Source organism: Lotus japonicus, chromosome 2 (assembly GCF_012489685.1).
Source record: "Lotus japonicus ecotype B-129 chromosome 2, LjGifu_v1.2".
NCBI lineage: Eukaryota > Viridiplantae > Streptophyta > Magnoliopsida > Fabales > Fabaceae > Lotus > Lotus japonicus.
In genome coordinates, this window is record NC_080042.1 from 78,468,569 (window position 1) to 78,488,413 (window position 19,845).

The window sequence follows — 19,845 nt, forward strand, 5'->3', positions numbered from 1 at the left end:
ACTATTTTAAGGTTATGACATTATTCAACATCATGAATGAAAGCGAAAATATAAATTTTTTAATTAAAAAACAAGTAGAAAGAGAATAAGCAACCGTTGCTTAAATAAGTAACGTTGCTAAAATTTAAGCCATCAGAACTGTCATGTCATGTTGCTCAAATTATGTTCCAAAATAAGAAACGTTGCTTAAGTATTCTAACTGGATTATATAACCCTTGTTAGAAATGTTTTTTTTTTGGTCAATTCATTAGAAATGTTTTTAGTATATAAGAAATAGAAATGAATAATTATGAACACCCCGTACTTTGTTTTTGTTTTTGAACTAACACCCGTAACTTCAATAGAGTGCCGCATGTGCTTTGTCCCACAACGGCCTGGTGGTGCTCTACACCTTTATTCTTTTTCAAATGTTCATATATAATGAAATAGTCAAAGGCCCAAGAAACTAAACACCAGCCCAACAAAAAGAAAATGAAAGGGTAGACATTTTCTTACTAGCTTTTGGCTTTTTGACTTTTACCCTTCGTTTGGTATACTAGACTTTGAGGGGGAGGAAATGATGTAAGCCCTCCTCTATTTAAAATAAGGTTTTCGAGGAATTCATCCACCACTTAGTAGAATTTTAGTCTTTCATGCATTTTTTCAATAAGGATTAGAAGTTTGAAAATCTTATTTACACAAACATCTAATTAATTTCTGATATTTTTATTTTAATTAAAATGAAAAATAAATGCAGTTGCTCATATAATGTGATCATATGTGCTTGCGTAGTGTGAGTATTTTTTTGACAGAAAAAAATATATTCATATGTGCGTAGTATAAGTAAGTTAATATCATTATAATCGCGCGTGTATATATATCCTTTAAAGTTTAAACTCTATGGAGTAAAGTAAAATTTACCAATTTTTTACTTAGGTGAAGCCTAAGTGCCTGAGAATAGAAACAACTTATCACAAATAAATTATGATTAAGAACAAAGCGTGTTGGGCCTGGTAATATTTCTGATGAATAATAGAAATTTTATCTCTGATAACAAATCTGCCTAACAAAATTTATATGCACATGCCTCACTAATCATTATAGTCTGGAGAAAAATAATGAAGCACAGAAAATTACAAAATCATGAAACAACAAAATTCCAGAATCCACATGAAAGACAGCTAATATTATAGGTAGTGTGACTGTAGAAGATGCCTTAACAAAATCCAACATTGGAAGTATTAGCCCCCTATAATATAATACATTGGATGTAATCAATGAATGATTATTGCTGCCATGATTCCCATAGGACCTTGATGAATTCTGCTTAACAAATGCAATGGATGGATCAGTATGTACATAGAGCCTTGTGTTCCAAAAATCTAAGCTTCTTCTGATCATATGAAACCTTGTGCCTCAAAATCTCTTGCCACTGAAACACCAGAAAAGAAGGCAAATGTTAAGGTCACAAACTAGCACGTACAAATGATGAAACAACACAGAACAAAAGCAAATGATGTCTAATAAGCAATGCAAACAGTCAAATGGGAATCAGAACTCACCTTTAGAGAAAGGAAGAACCAGAACAACATGCATGGTGACATTGTTGGGAGGAAGCTGCAAGCGAAGAGGATAAAGCTTCCCACTCAAAGGACTCCGATTACACACAATCACTCCCTCTAGCCCTGTCTCTTCCTCAAACTTTCTCTTCAATTCTTCAACTCCATTCCCTTTGAAAATCAAAGAATACCCTTGTACACCTTCATCACTCACCTCTCCATCATCTTCAGCAACATGGTAGTATATAGTTCGCCCCTCCGTCGTCTTCTTCGGTGAATAACCAACACTATCATTCGACTGCAAAACAGAACCAAACTCAATCAGGAAACAAATTTCCAAAAAATAGTCAAAATTTAACCATATTCAAAGGCTCAAAGCAACCCAGATAAAAACTTGCAAACTTTTCCAAGAAGTTTATACCTGTTGCCGTGAAAAGCTAGCAGATATGGTGGGAGCCGCCACAGGCTTTGTGGGAACAGAGTCCGGAACAGAGAGGGGTGGAGCAGAAGGTTGTTGTTGTTGTTTAACATGAATCTCGACGATATCAACATCCCACAAGATCCAATCCTGCGTGGCGGTCCGGTGGGGGATATCATGAGTGACGGTGTTCCTCCACGGCGGAAGGCCGCCATTCGCTCTGAGAAAGTTGCCGTAGCGGGTCTTCAGCTTGACACGACCACCGTCCCTGATGGGTTCCCATTCCACGGCGGAGTCAAGCGTGGAGGAGGGAAGTGTCTGGAGCACCTTGCGGCCGGTCATGCCGAGGAGGAAGGGGTGGTCGGAGGCGGTGAGGTATTTGCCGTAGCAGCTTTTGAGGCGGATGATGTTGCCGTATTCAGGGACGTACTCGACGAGCCAGCTGGCGGACTTGGAGGAGCCGTTTCGGTCTTGTGTGACGGATTCTTCATCTTCCTCGGCGAGGAGGTATTTGTCGTGGTTGCTGCGGAGGCGCACCGCCTTGGCGAAGTGGAAGAAGTCCATGCCTGTTCTGAATTTGTTGGAGCTCACTGCCTGCATATATGTGAATGAATGTGAATGTGATGAATATTTGTTTAGAAACAGAACAGAACAGGGGAGGGTGGTTAGTTGAATTGTTGAGAGTTTGGTTTTGATTTCAGGGAAAAAATGAAAGAATTATTAAGGTGGATATTGAATGAAAGGGATTTGAGGGGTGTATTTATATATTAGTGGGATTATGATTGGAACTGGTGAGGTTGAAAAGGTTTGGTGTGCACTGTGAAATATAGAACAGCAGTCAGCAGTGGCAACTGGCAACACGTTTGAGTGCACGCGGGCATTGCGTGGACAAACCGGTCACTTTTGTATCCTCTGTTTGGGAGTTGTAGGCAGGAACGAGACTAATCCGCTTAAAACTCGGAAATTACATTAGGTGAGTATATGTTTCTCAACAAATTATTATACATGCACACCGCTCAAGAATTAAATTAGTCCCCGTATGATAGCTTAAGTGGTATGAGCAAGAGACGTATGAGTTGGGTAGGGGGAGGTCCAGGGATCAATTCTTGGCGGGTACAATTTATCTTTTCGATGTACCAAAAAAGAATTATTCTAAATTAAGTGATTAAGAATCTCAATTATCTAATTACTACTTAGACTTAATCTAATATAATCACTTCTACTTAGACTTGCGTGTGGTGTGTGGCCGCCATCAAGGATCTAGACTGTTTGAAGAAGAGGAGGTAAAGGTAGAATTGTTGGCAATTATGAGTTGAAAAGTATTAGAAATATTCCGGAAATGTAAAACAAATTATTTGATTATTTCTTACTCAAATTCTCAGCAAGAATTACTATTATATTAATTGAAAATTTCCAAATTGATTTTAGACTTTTATAGCATGTTTGAATCGGTTTATGTTTTATTGGAATCAATTTTAAAACTCAAAAACTACTCAAAGAAATTTTGTAACAGAATTGATTCCGCGTTCTGAACATAAACGTTTTCTAAACATGCAGTTATTATTTGATTGAATTAAATAGCTTAATCCATATCATTTTCCTACTGTGGAAGTTGGATAAGAATTGCTGAGTCAGCCTAATTCAATACATAAAGATTCAGGACTAGTCAATTAAGTATGAGTATCGGATATGCTATTATATGTGCTGGGATCTAATGGAAGTTTCATAAAATGGTGCGTGTTGGAGGATAGCAAAGAAATTAAAGAGAATAAAGGTTGAATCTAGCCATCTAGAAATAAGTAAAATACACAGAAATAGAAAATTCAAAATTCAATAAAAAAAGCATAAAGGAATAGAGACCCATACAAAGAAGGAAAATAAACAATATGTGAGGTGGAAGCTGTGGAATATGGTGGGTGATTCGCATTGCGACAAATGCCCACCAAAAAGGATGAAACTAACGTCTACACAAGATGTTTTCCACAAATAGACACTTTTGTAAGAATCATTTTCATTTTAGAAAAATGTAATGATGTGTTATTGTTAGCTATATTCTCCATTCTCTACATCAAATATAGCTTGGACAGGGAAACGCTATATGCATCAAGAACTTTTCATATAAAATGCACAAGACACGAGTAGACATGAATATTAATTACTTGTGGGAATAAAAGATGCACGATTATCTTCTAAAACAAGCTCTTGATATCAACCACTTTTGTGTCATCAATCTTTTATGTATATAGTGCGTTTAGTGCAAAGAGTGTGATCACATTTTCGTTAGTGGAGAAGAGTTGGTGAAGGCATGGAGCAACATATAGCATTCTCTTTTAATTTATTTTTGGTCAATCAACATAGATAGCATCTGAAATCCAACAAAGTGGTAATCAATTGGAAGTGGAATCTCGTGACCTTCAAGTGGCTAGGAAATACTGGCTTGTGAACACTGGACTTGGCGGGACCTCCTATGATAGAACACGTCTTCAGAGGAGATTAGAAGGCAAAGGCAAATCAAGATGATTGACACACATTTTACTCTCATGCTTTGGGCGCGGTGTTTTGTGGGCTTATGGGAAGGAGGAGAATTGTCATGATAGAACCCGCCCAAAATCAGAGCTTGACGTGACTACATAAAGGCAGGGCGAGACCTCCTTCGAACCCCAAAAGAGCGACTTGTCACATCTTTAGCTAGGTTATGGCGATCTAACCCTTGTGAAGTGGTTAGGTCATGCCCCTAGTAATCAGACTTGGATTGTGTCTCTTGTAAGGACTCTTAGGCCGATGATTTATGAGGCGCCAGGGTCAATTTAGGCTTAGAATTAGGGTTTTGGATCACCCGACTATAAAAGGGAAGGTCATATATTGTAAAAGGACTAATTCATTTATTACATGCTACTTATTTCCTTTACTATATGTCTGTTAGAGTTTCCTTAAAATTCTCTTGTTCTTAGACAAGAACACCTAATGTGTTAGTTTTATTTGGAGTATTTGAATAAGGTTTGAATAATGTTTAGTTCACACCTCAAAGTAGAGGTGGAAAGAGGTGGAGAATGAGAGAGAGATAAGAAGAAAAGATAGAGAAAGTAAAGATGTGATAAGTGATTTGATTGATAGAGAAGAGAGAAATAGATAGAAAATAAAGGTGAAAAAAAGGTGAGAGATGTGGATGTATCATAACTCATTTTGTTTCTTCCTTATATTTTAATAGCTTTCTTCTTATTATTAGTTCTTAGCTGAACCTTTTTCATAGGAATTTCTTCCTATCATTCTACTCTAAAACCTTCATATAATTAAAATTAAACCCTCCTTATACTTATAACTATAAGGACCTTAACCAAAACCTTTCTTGCATACCTAAAAATCATAAATTTAAGGATTTATAAAGGAACATATTCTGACCTACATATCCACGTACAATTGATTTATATTTATTTTATTTAAAAAAATAGTTTTGAGGATTTATTTACTGTTAATAATAATTGCGAAGAAAATAGAAATTCAAATGTAAACTAAAAGGCATAAAATTCAAAGTTATTATGTAGACTTTTCCCGAAAACCAAAACAATAAGAGTCAGGCAATTTCTTTGGTACCCTTTAATTTCTTTGGTACCCTTTCAAAAGTGGAGGGTTCCATACTTTTTAGTTATGTTTTCTCCATAGTAAACTTTTCAAAATTTATAAATACGTCATTTGTATGGTAAAAAATGAACTAAAATGTATTATACCCTCTTATTTTTAATTTTAATGGGTACCGGAGCAACACCCTCACATTAATATATAATATAAGAACTTCTTTCCGCGTGCAACCACTATGTGAAGTGTGAACTGAAATCTACATTAAATTAATGAAATGTAAAGTAATAAATAGTTATAAAAACCATATTTTTCAACCAACAAGGAAAATTCAATTGTTAATTGACCTCTTTTTACACTAGAGATATGAACAGAAAAGAAAATAATAAAATATAAATATATGATAGTTATTTTTTTTGAAACTAAATATGTGATAGTTAATGCGATAGAAAATCTAGGTAAAAAGAGATAGAGAGTAGGTTTTGTGTGAATGAACGAGAACAGGGGAAAAGCAATGGAAAAAACAGAGGAAGACTCACCTGAAAATTTCGCACCGGCGTCGGAGAAGTGAGACTGAAAACGGACATCGGCGACGACGGTTCATCAGAACCAGCGACGGAGAGATCATCAGAATTAGCAAAAGAGGACAACACACTCTCAGGAAACTCATCCACAATCGAATTCTCATCCTCCTCCACCGCCTCAACCTCCCACAGAACCCAATCCCTCGTGGCGGAGCTATGTGGTTCATCATGCGTCACCGTGTTCCTCCACGGCGGCGTGCCACCGTTCCCCCTCAGAAACTTCCCGCACCAGCTCCTCAGCTTCACCTCAAACCCATCCCGTATCGGTTCCCACTCTTCCTTCCCATCCACACCCCCTTCCGTTTGTTTCACCATCTTCCCCGTCATCCCCAACAGAAACGGCGTCTCCGTCGCGGTTAAGTACTTCCCGTGGCAGCTCTTGAACCTCACGCGGTGGTTGTTCTTCACTGGCTCCACAGTCCATGCTGCTCTCCTCCCGGAGCCGCTCCTGCTCTGGTGGACCTTCTCGCCGTCTTCGTCGGCCACCAGGTACTTGTTCATGTGGCTCCGAAGCTTCACTACCTTGGTTTTTCCGAAAAACTCCATTAATTAACACTTGATGATGAAGCTTAATCACTAATTAATCAGAGTATTTATGAAATCAATCACGCGTTCATAGGAGTTGTGACTAAAATCAAGTGTATATCATTAAGCAACCTTTGGCGAAAAGGGTTAATATAATTGCCAAGACAAGAAGTGAATGGTTAGTTTTATACGCCTCCTGAGTTTGAAGTGCATAGACTTAATAGATTGTTTTTCAGTTGATAACTTGATAGGGGATGTCTAAATGAACTATGATAAAGTTTGGGTTAAATAATTCATCATCAAATCACATTAGAGATAAATGAGTTGGAAATAAATTAATAAATAAAATATAGAAATTCCAACTCACTTATCTCCAATGTGATTGGATGATGGGTTATTTAACTCAAACTTTATCATGGGTCATTTAGGCAACTCAACTTGATATATCCAATAAAATATCTTTTGCTGTCAAAAATACTTGATATATTTTATTTTATTTCAAGGACACAGGAGTATTTTTCAATGTACCAAAAAAAAAAGGGACAGAGAGACTTTCAAAAAAAAAAGGACACATAGGAGAGCAAGAATTCAACTCTAACTTAAGTATTTTAAAATAATCAAAGGCGTGATATGATATTTATAATTTTATTAATTTGTTTTACATGAGTCATGTGATCATGTCGATCTAAAGGATTCCTGTAAAAAAAAATGTCGATCTAAAGGATTGTTATGGGCTGCCCCAAGAATTTTAATTTTCATATATATTTTTATAAATACGAGTTTTTTTTTAGTTTGACCCCAAAAAAATTACAGATATCCTCTCATAACTCTTCGTTTGGCCTCTCAAATACTTTTATAGATTTTAAATTTTAATATTGCCTCTCAATTGCTACAATTTTATTGTTTTCAAAATAAAATGTAAATTTAAAGTAAATAATTGATTGATTAAATTTATCTTTCAATGTCAATTTCAAGAGTGGAATGATAAATTTTATCTTAATCAGATAAAAAGTCAATCAAATTTCTTGTTGATATTTATCTTTAATTTACAATTATAAAAGATGTAATTTTAAGAAAGAAAAAAGTTATCTTATTTACAATTAAATCTCCTATATATCTGATTTCTTTCGTGACAAAAAAAACTCTCCTATATATTTAAATTTAAATTATTTCTTTTGATACATTAGAAAGATGGGATTAATTTTTCTACCTACCCCAATAACTCACATATCTCATACATCTTACCACTTAAGCTATTATTCGAGACTTAAAATATAGATATAGATATAGTATTACTTAAATCATAAAGTTAATATTCTCTTTCTCTAACTTCTCCTCTTCGCGTCCTCCACTAATAACTTGTCAAAAGTTAATTCTAAGTTGAAACTAAAAAAACAAATTATATTTTCATTTGATATGTCTTTTCTAATAATTGGTGTTTTTATAACATCTACATAGTAAGAATTTTTTACAATAAAAGTTGTTAAGACCTAACTTTTTAACAAATGAATGATGATTATTTCAAAAATTTATTAGTTATATATATATATATAGTATTACTTATATTGTGAAAACTTCATTGTTGATACCCTAATAAATAAATTTAATACAATGAAAAGAAAAAGAAATGTATTATAAAAAATATTTCTTGTATACATACCTGCACATAGGCCTCTAGAATATTCAAAGGCGTGAAACTACAAGGGATTGGGGCTGCAACTACGTGGAACCTCTGGGCTCTGCCTAGCTAGTTACTGAGTTATCAATGACAATATTCAATAGTCAAGGGACTATGACTATGTAATGTGGATGGTATGACACGGTATTTATATTCGCAAGTCATTTAAAATTTTTATTTTCAAAAAAGTTAGAAGAAAAATGGGCGACAGATTTTATTTTTCTTTCTTATGTTCAACACGGCACAAATAGTTCAAATATATAATCAAATATTATGGTGTGTAATACGGCCATGCAATTTTATTATTATTATTATTCGGGAAGTTGGTATATATATGATGATCTTGTACGTAAATACTTTTTCGTCACAATGGAAAGGTTAATGAAAAGGTTAATCATGTTGGGGCTTAACTTGTTTGAAAGTGGTAGTGATATTTGTATTTCTTATTAGATGGATATGATTTAAATCACGACAGCAGAAAAAGATTAGAACGAAACCCCTTCTGGACTGTTTGATATAAGAAGAGTACTAGAAAGAATCAAATAGATAGGTTTGACGGAGAAAGTTCCAGGTAATACAAACGGTTGAGACGAATAAATGTTATTATTGTTGCGTGTTGAAAATGAAAGTCTGAAGAAATATTTTTTAAAATGTGAAGAAAATTTCTGTGAAGGCGACAGAGGGTATGAAAAGGGACCGTCTGATATACAAGTAGCTGCATTCAGGGTCAGAACCAGAAAAAGTTTTACCGAGGCCTCGTAGTATACGTAAGAAATACTAAGTTTGAAACCTAAGGAGAATTCAACGCGTACGTACAGAGTATGTGTATTAAAGTGGATATGAAGTCTCTTTTGACGAGGTCTCCCTATATACAAATAAATCCCTAACTCATTGCATAACGGCTTTTGCTCATGTGGCTATGTGTTGATTTCTAAAGGGGTGCTTGATAGTTGATAGCTACCAAGTTATTGGACTCTCTTCAGCTAGATCTACTAAGCCAAGTAGATGGATAACTTGTGTTTAGTCACTTTATTTATATGTTTTAGTTCTTTTTATATTCCAGTACTAGTATATTCCTAGAAGTGAGATGATGCCACATGTAGGGCTTTTTATTTTAAGAAGCTATAAATTGTATTTCTTTGAGATTAATGGATATAACAAGAAAATGGATCAAGTCTTTCTTTTCTATCTTTTTGTTAGTTTAGATTTTAGGTTTCTAATGTTCTTCCTTGATATGAATCAACTTCCTATCATTGATCTCTTCCTTCCATTGCATCATGGTGTTCAGCTATGATGTATTATCATCCATCCTTTCAGCAAAACGTGATCCTCAATCCATCTTCTACAGTCCCCCATCTCGCACCAATACATCACCTTATTACTGCCACAATGTCCCATCTTATTACCCACAAACACATTCAAGTCTCCAGCTCTCGGAGTTCAATGGAGAGAACCCTGAATGAGGGGAAATGAACAATTTGCCTACACTACTAGACCACATTACCTTGCAAAATGATGTTGTCGATTAATTACATGTCGCCCATTGTGAAACGGCGACGCCCGCTCTAACAATATGTTTGGTAGAAGTGGTTTTGTGAAGAGAGAGTTAGAGAAGAGTGAATGTTTCACTCTTGTTTGGTAGACGAGAGAGGAGAAGAGAGAAGAATGAGTGAGCCCTACAATTTTTTGGATCCCCAAATTAAATTAAGGAGAAAGGGGTGACGCGAAGCTTTTATTTTTAATTTTTAATTTCTAACACTATTTCTAGTGTTCCTACGCCGCTATAAACTATCTTTTAAGTGCCATTATTTGTTTTTTAATATAAAATTGAAAAAATATTATGTGAAAAAAGTAATTTTTTAATCTCTTCTATCTCCCTCATGTCAAAGAACATGAAATTCTAAGGGTTGTCTAAATGACCTATGATAAAGTTTGGGTTAAATAATCCATCATCCAATCACATTAGAGATAAATGAGTTGGAAATAAATTAATAAATAAAATATAGAAATTTCACCTCACTTATCTCCAATCTGATTGGATGATGGGTTATTTAACCCAAGTTTTATCATGGGTCATTTAGACATCCCCGAAATTCTACTTTATTTATCAATTATTTATACTCATCTTCTCTCTTATTTATTTACCTCTCTTCTAAAAGGAGGAAGAGTTAGCTTACTTGGTGAGCTAAGGAGAATAAAGAGATTTGCTGGGTGAAGGGTCATGGTTCAAATCCTGACGAAGAAACTAATTTTCTAACAATCAACAACTAATATTTGCTTTTTTTTTTGTCAACTAATATTTGCTTAAAAAAAGAAAAAAAAAACAAATAAGAGAACAAACTCAAGTCTCTTAAGTCTTAACCCCACACATTCATAATGGGCCCGAACTCAGCGTTCCAATCCAGATTGCCCATTCAGCCCATTATCCATATCTGAGTGTACATGAAAATTGGTGTCCACAAAACTTTTTACATGTGAAGCTGCGAGAGACAGTGTGCATATAGAGCCCTTAACTAAAGAATAATTATTTATTCACACCTCAAAATGAGGTGGAATGAGGTGGAGGAGGAGAGAGATAGGAAGAAAAGAAAAAGTAAAAAAGAGAAAGTATAAGATGTGATAAATGATAAAAGGAGAGAGATAGAAATAAAAATATGTGGAAATAAAGTGTATAAAAAAGGAGGTGTGTATATATCATTCTTGTTAACTAAATAAAATCTGGTTAGGGAATTACGATGGATTCATTCACTTTCACACACCACACCACACAGCCAAACCAAGTCAATCTTTTCAAAGGTCATTTCCGCGCAAAATAGAAGCAAATATGAGCACCAGAACTGCAATAAATCTTGTATATGGTCCCCTCTGCGCAATTTTCCACACACTCTTTGTCTTTTCTGCCACTGGCACACGTGACCCTCTTTTTCTCACTTTCTCTTTCACTCATCAAATCACTCACTCACCACTCTTCTCCAATTCCAATACCTCCCTCTCACACGCACTACTACACTACCCTGTCCCTCCTCTTCTTCCATTCAAAACCAGATCCCATCTCACCAATCTCTATTCATGACACTCCTCCACTCACTACTTCCTTTCTTCCATGACTAACCCCTCTACCTTCCCCACCATTCTCTCCTTCATTCTGCTACTCTTTTTCCCCACTTCCAACTCTACTCACACGCATACTGACACTTGCTCTTCCATTACTCACCCATGCCCACCATTCCCTCACCACCTTCCTTACCCATTCTCCACTTCACCTGGCTGCGGCCACCCTTCTTTCCACATAAACTGCTCCTCCCCTCACTCTCACATCTCCATTAACAACCTCACTTTCTCCATCCTCTCTTACAACTCTTCCTCTCTTTTCCTCTCCCCACACCACTCCAACAACACTTGCCCTTCTTCTCACTTCCTTTCAATCCCCAACAAACCCATCAATCTTTCTCACTCCCCTTTCACAGTCTCTGACGCTTCGTGTTCCCGCCTCTCCTTCCTCCAACCATGCTCCCCTCCAACGCTTCCAAACTGCAGCCACTGCCCCTGGGAATGTAAAGTTATCAAAAGCCCGGGTGAGATTCTTCCAGATTGTAGATCCACACACCACTCTGCTTCTGACTCTGGAACTTGCCAGAGCGATGTTCTGGGTTACCTCAACAAGATGCTCCTCGAAGACGGGATTGAAGTCGAGTGGGACGAATCGCAGGACCCTTACTTCTCAAGCTGCAGAGAATGCCGAATCAATGGTGGATTCTGCGGGTTCAATTCATCAGACCCGGATAAGCACTTCCTCTGTTTCGGCTCCAAATCGTCGCTCTCGCAGCCGTGGATTCAGAACGTGGGGAAGCCTAATCGGAGAACAGTTCTCTGCCTCGTCATCGCATTCACGTCCCTGCTGCTTCTTACCCTCGTCGCCATCACCATTCTCCGTTCCCGGAGCTTGAAACCGTCACCGGAAACAGAGGAAGACCCGACTACAATCTTCCTCCACAACCACCGTTCCGCTAGCCTCCTCCCTCCGGTGTTCACCTACGATGAGCTGGATACTTCAACCAACCACTTCGACCCCAAGCGGAAGATCGGCGACGGCGGGTTCGGCTCTGTCTACCTAGGCCACCTCTTCGACGGGAGGCTAGCTGCGGTGAAGCACCTCCACCGGCAGCACCACCCGGCGGCGTTCTCCACCAAATCCTTCTGCAACGAGATCTTAATCCTCTCCTCCATCGACCATCCCAACCTCGTGAAGCTCCATGGCTACTGCAGCGATCCCAGAGGGCTTCTCCTTGTCTACGATTACGTCCCGAACGGGACACTAGCGGATCACCTCCACGGCCGGAGAAGAGGGTCGCCGCTGACGTGGCAGACGAGGCTTGACATTGCTCTGCAAACCGCTCTGGCGATGGAGTACCTTCATTTCTCGGTGGTGCCGCCGATAGTGCATAGAGACATCACTTCCTCCAACATCTTCGTTGAATCGGACATGAGAATCAAGGTGGGTGACTTCGGACTCTCGAGATTGCTGGCGTTGAAGCAGCATGACAATACGACGACGTGTTCCGGCGGGTTTGTTTGGACCGGGCCGCAAGGTACACCCGGGTATTTAGACCCGGATTACCATCGGTCTTTCCGGTTAACCGAGAAGAGCGACGTGTACAGCTTCGGGGTGGTGTTGTTAGAGCTCATCTCAGGGCTCAGGGCGGTGGATCAAACCAGGGACAGGCGCGAAATGGCGCTCGCTGATATGGTAGTGTCAAGAATCCACACCGGGCAGCTCCGGCAGGTTCTCGACCCGGTTCTGAAACTGGACCGCGACGGCGCCTCCGCTTTTGATTCTGTGGCCTCCGTGGCGGAGCTGGCGTTCAGATGTGTCTTGCCGGATAAGGATGACCGGCCTGATTCCAAGGAGGTGGTGGAGGAGCTGAAGCGGGTTCGGAGCAAGGCTCGCGGAGGAGGAGGGTCAAGGTCGTCAGCGAGTTGCGACGGCGGAGATGACGTGGCTAAGGGCTGAGGAGATGTGGGGCGTGGTCCGCACATGTAGACTTTGACTCTCTTGGGTCTCAGTTTTGTCGGAAGGTAACGTTGACCCCACTGAACCAGAACAAAACTAAACTATGAATCTATGATGATGTGTTACTTTTTCTTTTTGAAATTGTTACTATACTACTTTACCACGTGGGACACACACGCACGAGGGTTTTGTTACGTAACGTGAGGGTGAAAAATATGTCAGTGATGCCGTACCAGTACGGGTAGGTTATCAATGGAAAACAATGTCAGTGGTACCATTCACACTTCTATACTGGGCTTCTGATTCTTGTACCTTGAATATCTATCATCGTAAATATTTGTATAACTACTTTGTGAATTACTGTATTACATTTTCCTTTTTCAATTATAGGATCAATTTTGCTTTTTCTTTGGAATCTCTGTAGTCTTTATCGACCTGTGTGTTACATGATAAGGGTTTGTGGAGTCCACCATGTGTTCTTGCTTGTACTTAGTTAGTTTGAAGTTTTTGTTCTTCTCTCTAGGCGAAGGGAAAGGTTAGTAGAAATGCGCGGTATTAGGCCAATAATGTGAGGTTGATTGGCATAGCTTTTAATTTTATAGTTAAAAGCAGTTGCTGTTAGGGATACTTCCATGAAAATGTGAACTGGAATTTCTAGTTGTCAAGTTGGCTAATAAGTCTAATAATAAGCTTTTTGACGATGACTTGGAGCTACAAAAATTGACTTCTTTGTTTGCTTCCCGTGATTAGCGATTCCAAATTAGACAGCTGAAGACTCCGTGACCCACTATCGTTTTCTCCACAATGCTTGTTTCTTCCCTCCCTAGCTTTATCAGTCAAAAGTCAATATAAAAATTTGCAGAGTTCAAATTGCACGCAAGTTTTGAAAGTGTCCACGACTGTGAACACAAAACATTCCTTTCATCACAAACTTAAGCCTCATTGTGATGAAGTTACATTTATTTCTGTTCATTCGCGTTACATTTATTTTATATGCTACTTCTTTTATTGTGTTGATAACATGTACATACAAGGTGAACCGGATCATTTCTCTAATCAAAATAAGCACTTTCCAAAGCCTTGGCCTGCTTGCTTGCGATTCCAGCTTCTGGCCTGTTTGCTAGTTTGTATCCCCTCTCCTAAAAAAATTGAAGCAGAAACAACACTACTGAGTTTCTGCTAGTGCAGATCCTATGTATCTTTATCTGAAACCAAAATTAAAAGGTGCAAGGGCAAGGTGAGATGTACCAGCAAACGCCACGTGTATGGGATGCCTTCTCGCTTCTTGATTCGCTTTTCAATCACTTCAATTGCTGTGTAAAAATTCAGAAATTAAGTAAAGATGAGTAGCTAACTAATGGATTTTAAAATTGAAGATGAGTTTGAGATTTTACCATTCTCAGCTTCTCCACTATTTAGCAACATGTTATACCAAACATCGTTGAATACATCCACTTGCTCATCTGATGCCCCAATGATCTTCACAGCAGAGTCATTCATGTCATAGACTTCAAAATAAGCACAACAATACACAAAAGGTATGATTAATACAAACCTTATAGTCATTCGCGTCAAAATCTGGACCAAGTAACTCCACTCCATGCTTGTCATTTCCTCTTCCATATGCATAAAGTGCTTCCGCAAGCTAAGGTAAAACACAAAATGGAGGGATGCATTTTAACAAAGAAAAATAAAAAATATCAGTCCATCTGAATCTGAACATAGCTAATTGATACATTCTAAATAAATCATACCTTCATTCCTTTTTGCATTAATTGTTGCTTCTTTTTAGTCATCCTCGAAACCCTACAGCACGATAACATGAAATTATGGTCCATGCCCTTTTGTACCTGAAATAATTCTGCAAAATATTACACTCCCACCTGTCTCTTAAGCCTTTTAAAAGATCTTCTGCTTTGTAAATTTCTCCAGTCTTTGCCAAAGCCCACACTGTCAATACATCAAGGTGCCACTCCATATACCAGTTTGCCTGAACAGAGCATACATGCATGAATTATGAATATCAATTACCAAATATATCTGTAAACTGTGAAAAGAGTTTAGTTTTTCCCTGATACATAAAGCAGTATACAGAAGCTACATCAAAATCATCATTAAGAAACATGAAAATTACATTTTACAGTATTATATTCGAACTCCAATAGACATTGGAAAAGGTAGTAAATAGTTTCAACTCTAACCAAAGTGTAGCAGAGTTTAGAACTTGATATTTCCACTTGCAAATCTAAGCAACATACCAAATCACCATATCACCATATCCTTTGACCTTTATGCATATAACATGTGTGTATCTTAACTTACTTGATCAGTTAGACACTCTGCAAGAATCTTGAGACGATCACCAAGCATGTCCAGTTCATCACGTACACATAGCCGCAAAAGCAGAGCCACAGCATTTAAGTAAACCTATATTCAGGGTAGGTTAGAATGCATGAGCATGACAAAGGTAAGGTATTTAGTAACTATTAGTAGAAACAAAGTTTATCTAATCACGTACTTCTGCAGACCCAGTATCAGTTTTGTCTAGCTCCTTCCATATATAATTGTCATATATCTCGAGCACTCTTTGCAATGGAGCATTACCTTCTAAGTAACAAAGAGCTACATGCCACCAATTGTGTGTCAACCTGAAAGAATGGAAATTCTCTAGCTGTCTAATAGAGCGTGATACAAAGTGATGGTCAAATGACTCAAATGCTTACATAAAAGATGAAGAAGAGCTCCATGATGATGAACATTCTTCCATGAATTGAATAGCTTCTTTAAAACGGCACTCATACTGAAGAACATGACATAACTGCAGAACAAAATTCAATTATTACACTAATTATTTAGGTTATAATTTCTGAAAAGTTCTTGTTACTGCATATTTCTGATAGTTATCTATGTTCATAAATTTTAAGGTCTGAAAATAAAGCTTGAGTCAATCCCCTTATCAATGGTTAATTGATTGATCTTTGTCCGACCCCGTTGCTTCTTTCCATTTTTTGACTCATGAAATACAGGGAACTTCAAAGACATTAAATTTATACTGCAAAATTAACGAGAAGAACAGGTGGAAGTTTATTCAAAAATTGAAATCTTATTAGTTAAGAAAACATCTTAAAAGATTGCATTACATAAGTACTACTTTAAACTTTAAAGGAAGAGTGAGTATTCCAATATTTAACAAATTCATTGACTTACTCCATGGTGTGACCAGATATCTTGCTTGTTGATTTCAAATCCCCTTTGGGCAGCTTTCTCAGCATCTTTCATTTGTCCAAGCTCCAACAAAGGAAAAGCAAGCATGCCATATATGTAATTTTGTCCTTCATTTTGAGGTAGAACCTGTAAAACTTAAAAGAATAAAGGTACTCGAACTTAAGAGTAAGATTATAAATAAGCACAATACATTGTTGCTGATTCTAGTGTTTGGAACATCTTAAATATGTGAAGGATAAATAAATGTTCAATAAAAAAATACTAAAAATAACACATTAACTGTTAAATCATTCGAGAATTTTGGGTTAAGAATTTAGGTTGATTACATATTACCATTGCTGAGGAAAATACAAATTTAGGCAGCAAAATAATCCCAATTCCCAATTGCATCACAGAAGCACATTCTTAGTAACATCAACTTTTCTATACTCCAATTGAATAGGATTCAGAGATGCAAATTTTCTAGTCCTCCATTTATATAAGGAATATAAATTATACATTAACCTTTGCACAAGTCACAACTTCGAACAATATACAAGATACAAAAGTTTTTTACCAGTAAAATCGTATACTTAATAGGCAAAGTTCACATTTAGTTGCATAAACAAATTATAGCAGAAATGAAACGTAATTGAAAAAGGAACCTGATGAACAAGGGATAAAGAAAGATCAGGCCGACCCATGTAGAAGCACAAGACTTGTGCTCTCTTTAGAGAAACCAGATCTCTTGGGAACTCTTCTAGAAGCTTCAAAATGCAAACCGGTCACATGAATCATGAGAATTTGAGTAAATTACAGTTGAATCTCAAAGCATAAAGCAGGCAACAAGAGTTGGCAAAAAAGAGAGCAGTATGCAGTATCCTGTACCCTCCCCACTTCAGATGGAGCTTTCTGAAGTAAACTTTCAAAATTCAATTCCTATAGATATGAATTCCAAAGAATTAAAATGTCCTATTAAAACATCAAATTTGCAAAAGCCAACATTAAATTTATTTATCCTTCACCTAATGCATTTTGGTTTTGGACTCTTTCCCATTATGTAATATACGAGTCATGCAGTTGGTACCAGAATATTCAGCAGTTATTACATGATACATCTAAAATTTGTATGAATTTCAGTTTCAGGAATCATTTTTGGCATTGCCTCCATAGCATGAACCACTAATTTGTTTTTGGTTCAAGTAGAAAGGGCTAGATCCCTCAAGTAAGTGATTTTGGAGTTTGAGAGGGACTTCTGTCTTTAGTACTAGAGACAATATCCTATCAATCTCTCACCTACTAGGTGGGGATAGTATGGTAAAAAAAAACTATGACATATTGACATGAACCAACTACAACATTTGTATGAAAGATTCAAACATGCCAAATAATGTTAAAGGAATAAGAGGATTCAATAGGTGGATAACATTTAAAAGATGCAAGAAAAACTTGAGATTCATATAAAGCTTTTGTTTGTAGATTTCTCTCTTAATGCATAGGGTGGGGGGGTAGTCCATCATTCAGAGAGAAATTAAGGCGTTACTTTACAAAGATGACCTGAAAGACAGCACAAGTTCCATATCTTGGCAACTCTTGCCTTCTTTGGGATCAGACTGAAAACAATGCTGAAGCCGCCAACAATGTGAGCAAGTGGACTGGAACTGTTTGCATCTTCTCTCTTGTGGGTGTTTTCACTCTGGTCCCAAGAATGCAAGAGTTGCCAAGATGAAAGCTTACTCCATTTTTGGAGCCTTTATGTAATGAAACTACTACCATGAGCCAGTAGACTACACTTGAGCCAAATGACATTCATGTGACCAACTATCAAACCCTCACTCCCTATGAAAGACATGTCCTGCACTCTTCCTACACTCTTATCAACCAATTTGAAGCTCTCCAAAGTGATCATGCATTTCACACCACCCTCTCAAGGTAGGTAGTAGTTAGGTGTGAGCAGGAACGTCATTCAATTGTAATGCTCGTCTATTTCCCACAAAATTCCAGTTTAAGCAATTCACACATAACACATTAATGACCATCACATAAGACCCATTGTGAAAGATAAAATACCCATTGTGGTCCTAAAGATACAAGTAGCATCAGTTAAACCCTCCAGTAAAATGTTCCTTTGAGTGCAAAATCTTAACATCAACTTGATTTCTCAATGTCATCTTTTGCATCAAAGTGGTCCTCAAACTAATGACACATAGTAATGTAGAACAAAAATGAGTGTTTGTTTGCTGTATAACATTCAAGGGACCCCTAGTGAGAGTGACTCACCTTAGAATGCAATTGAATAGCTACATCATCGTCCCTATCTTCGGATACCAAATAACTGATCGTATCGAAAACTAGTTTCTCATATAAAGTAGCATGTTCCTGTAAAAACAATTTTCTAATCAGGCATAAGAAAAGTTTCCTTTTTTCTTTCAGTTTTTGGTTGGCAGTACAAAAAAAATCAAATTTGCAGGAAGCACAAAAGAAGGGTTACCAGGAAGGAATTAGCAGCATCAAGATAAGGGCGAGCTCGAGAAGAAGCAGGAGAGTAAACAAAATGGGCAGCTAGAGTGTTGGCCAAGACACAATTTTGATCATGACCCACTGCTTCAAGAATCACAGACCTCTTTCTGCCATAGATGAGGACCTTCATTGATAAAAGAGAGAAATCCCATTAGAGAAAATCAAAGGATTTTGACTTTTGAACAAAGACCAAGAAAAAACAACACAGAAACAGAGAGAGATGATCAATGATGATGGTATTGGTACCTGATGGTAGTAGGAGTTGATTGCTGAAAGACATGCTTGAGATGAAGTTATAATCTCGTATCCACAACTGTCCAATTTGACAGTACCTACTTTTCCTTCTTCTTCCATTGTTTTGCTCTATCTATCAAAATTCTGAAAGTGAAGATCATAAATAACTAGGATAGCTAACTAGGCAAATAAAAAAAATGATAAAACAAATGACAGCAACAAAGAAGAACCTGGATGGGAAGTTGGAAGAAGAACCATGGAATCAGCCGGCATGGTTTCTGGGTGTATCAAATAGGAACGGAAGCTAACACCCAAATCTAGTAAGAACTCGCTGTCTGGTTTTTGTCGCTTTCACTACTGAAATAAACAGCTTAACAATAAGAGGATTTCTTAAGAACACACATTCTTGTGTGAAAACTGAAAAGGGAGAAAATAGTGTGGGTTTATAAAATTTAGGCTTAAATAACATTTTGGTCCTTAAAATTGTAAACGGAATTAAATTGAGTCTCTAATTTTTTTTTTCATCAAATGGGATCTTTAGAATTTTTTTTAATCAAATT

General features: G+C 37.3%; 3 protein-coding genes across 4 annotated transcripts; 1 reads left to right on the forward strand and 2 right to left on the reverse strand.

Moving 5' to 3' along the window:
- Positions 1–1,051: 1,051 nt before the first annotated feature.
- Positions 1,052–6,818, reverse strand: LOC130739904 (uncharacterized). Its single transcript, XM_057592370.1, has 4 exons — positions 6,069–6,818; positions 1,960–2,550; positions 1,542–1,836; positions 1,052–1,411 (listed from the first exon to the last, which is right to left on the reverse strand). Exons 1-4 carry the CDS (start codon positions 6,657–6,659, stop codon positions 1,377–1,379), a joined length of 1,512 nt encoding a protein of 503 aa, XP_057448353.1. The 5' UTR covers positions 6,660–6,818; the 3' UTR covers positions 1,052–1,376.
- A 4,430-nt stretch (positions 6,819–11,248) lies between these two features.
- LOC130739905 (LEAF RUST 10 DISEASE-RESISTANCE LOCUS RECEPTOR-LIKE PROTEIN KINASE-like 1.5) lies at positions 11,249–13,711 on the forward strand. Its single transcript, XM_057592371.1, has one exon. The coding sequence runs from the start codon at positions 11,420–11,422 to the stop codon at positions 13,325–13,327; it is 1,908 nt and encodes a 635-aa protein (XP_057448354.1). The 5' UTR covers positions 11,249–11,419; the 3' UTR covers positions 13,328–13,711.
- A 463-nt stretch (positions 13,712–14,174) lies between these two features.
- On the reverse strand, positions 14,175–19,681 carry LOC130739906 (uncharacterized). Of its 2 annotated transcripts, none has more exons than XM_057592373.1 (15): positions 19,516–19,681; positions 19,298–19,418; positions 19,023–19,175; positions 18,812–18,910; positions 17,197–17,298; positions 16,535–16,678; positions 16,051–16,145; positions 15,846–15,975; positions 15,650–15,754; positions 15,211–15,317; positions 15,082–15,133; positions 14,883–14,972; positions 14,722–14,806; positions 14,576–14,640; positions 14,175–14,466 (listed from the first exon to the last, which is right to left on the reverse strand). In XM_057592373.1, exons 2-15 carry the CDS (start codon positions 19,403–19,405, stop codon positions 14,380–14,382), a joined length of 1,422 nt encoding a protein of 473 aa, XP_057448356.1. In that variant the 5' UTR covers positions 19,406–19,418; positions 19,516–19,681; the 3' UTR covers positions 14,175–14,379. The 2 variants fall into 2 exon arrangements, with proteins under 2 accessions (XP_057448356.1, XP_057448355.1); XM_057592372.1 differs by having other exon boundaries at positions 19,298–19,429; positions 19,516–19,680.
- Positions 19,682–19,845: the final 164 nt, after the last annotated feature.

What these genes read in the sequence shown, in the direction of transcription:
- LOC130739905 (XM_057592371.1), top strand. Translation starts at nt 11,420, where the DNA reads ATGACTAACCCCTCTACCTTCCCCACCATTCTCTCCTTCATTCTGCTA.
- LOC130739904 (XM_057592370.1), bottom strand. Translation starts at nt 6,659, where the DNA reads ATGGAGTTTTTCGGAAAAACCAAGGTAGTGAAGCTTCGGAGCCACATG. An exon ending in CGCCGGTGCGAAATTTTCAG is followed by an intron (nt 2,551 to 6,068) that starts GTGAGTCTTCCT and finishes ACATATATGCAG; the next exon opens with GCAGTGAGCTCCAACAAATT. An exon ending in CTAGCTTTTCACGGCAACAG is followed by an intron (nt 1,837 to 1,959) that starts GTATAAACTTCT and finishes TCTGTTTTGCAG; the next exon opens with TCGAATGATAGTGTTGGTTA.
- LOC130739906 (XM_057592373.1), bottom strand. Translation starts at nt 19,405, where the DNA reads ATGGAAGAAGAAGGAAAAGTAGGTACTGTCAAATTGGACAGTTGTGGA. An exon ending in TAATGCAAAAAGGAATGAAG is followed by an intron (nt 14,973 to 15,081) that starts GTATGATTTATT and finishes GTTTTACCTTAG; the next exon opens with CTTGCGGAAGCACTTTATGC. An exon ending in TTGACGCGAATGACTATAAG is followed by an intron (nt 14,807 to 14,882) that starts GTTTGTATTAAT and finishes TCTGCTGTGAAG; the next exon opens with ATCATTGGGGCATCAGATGA.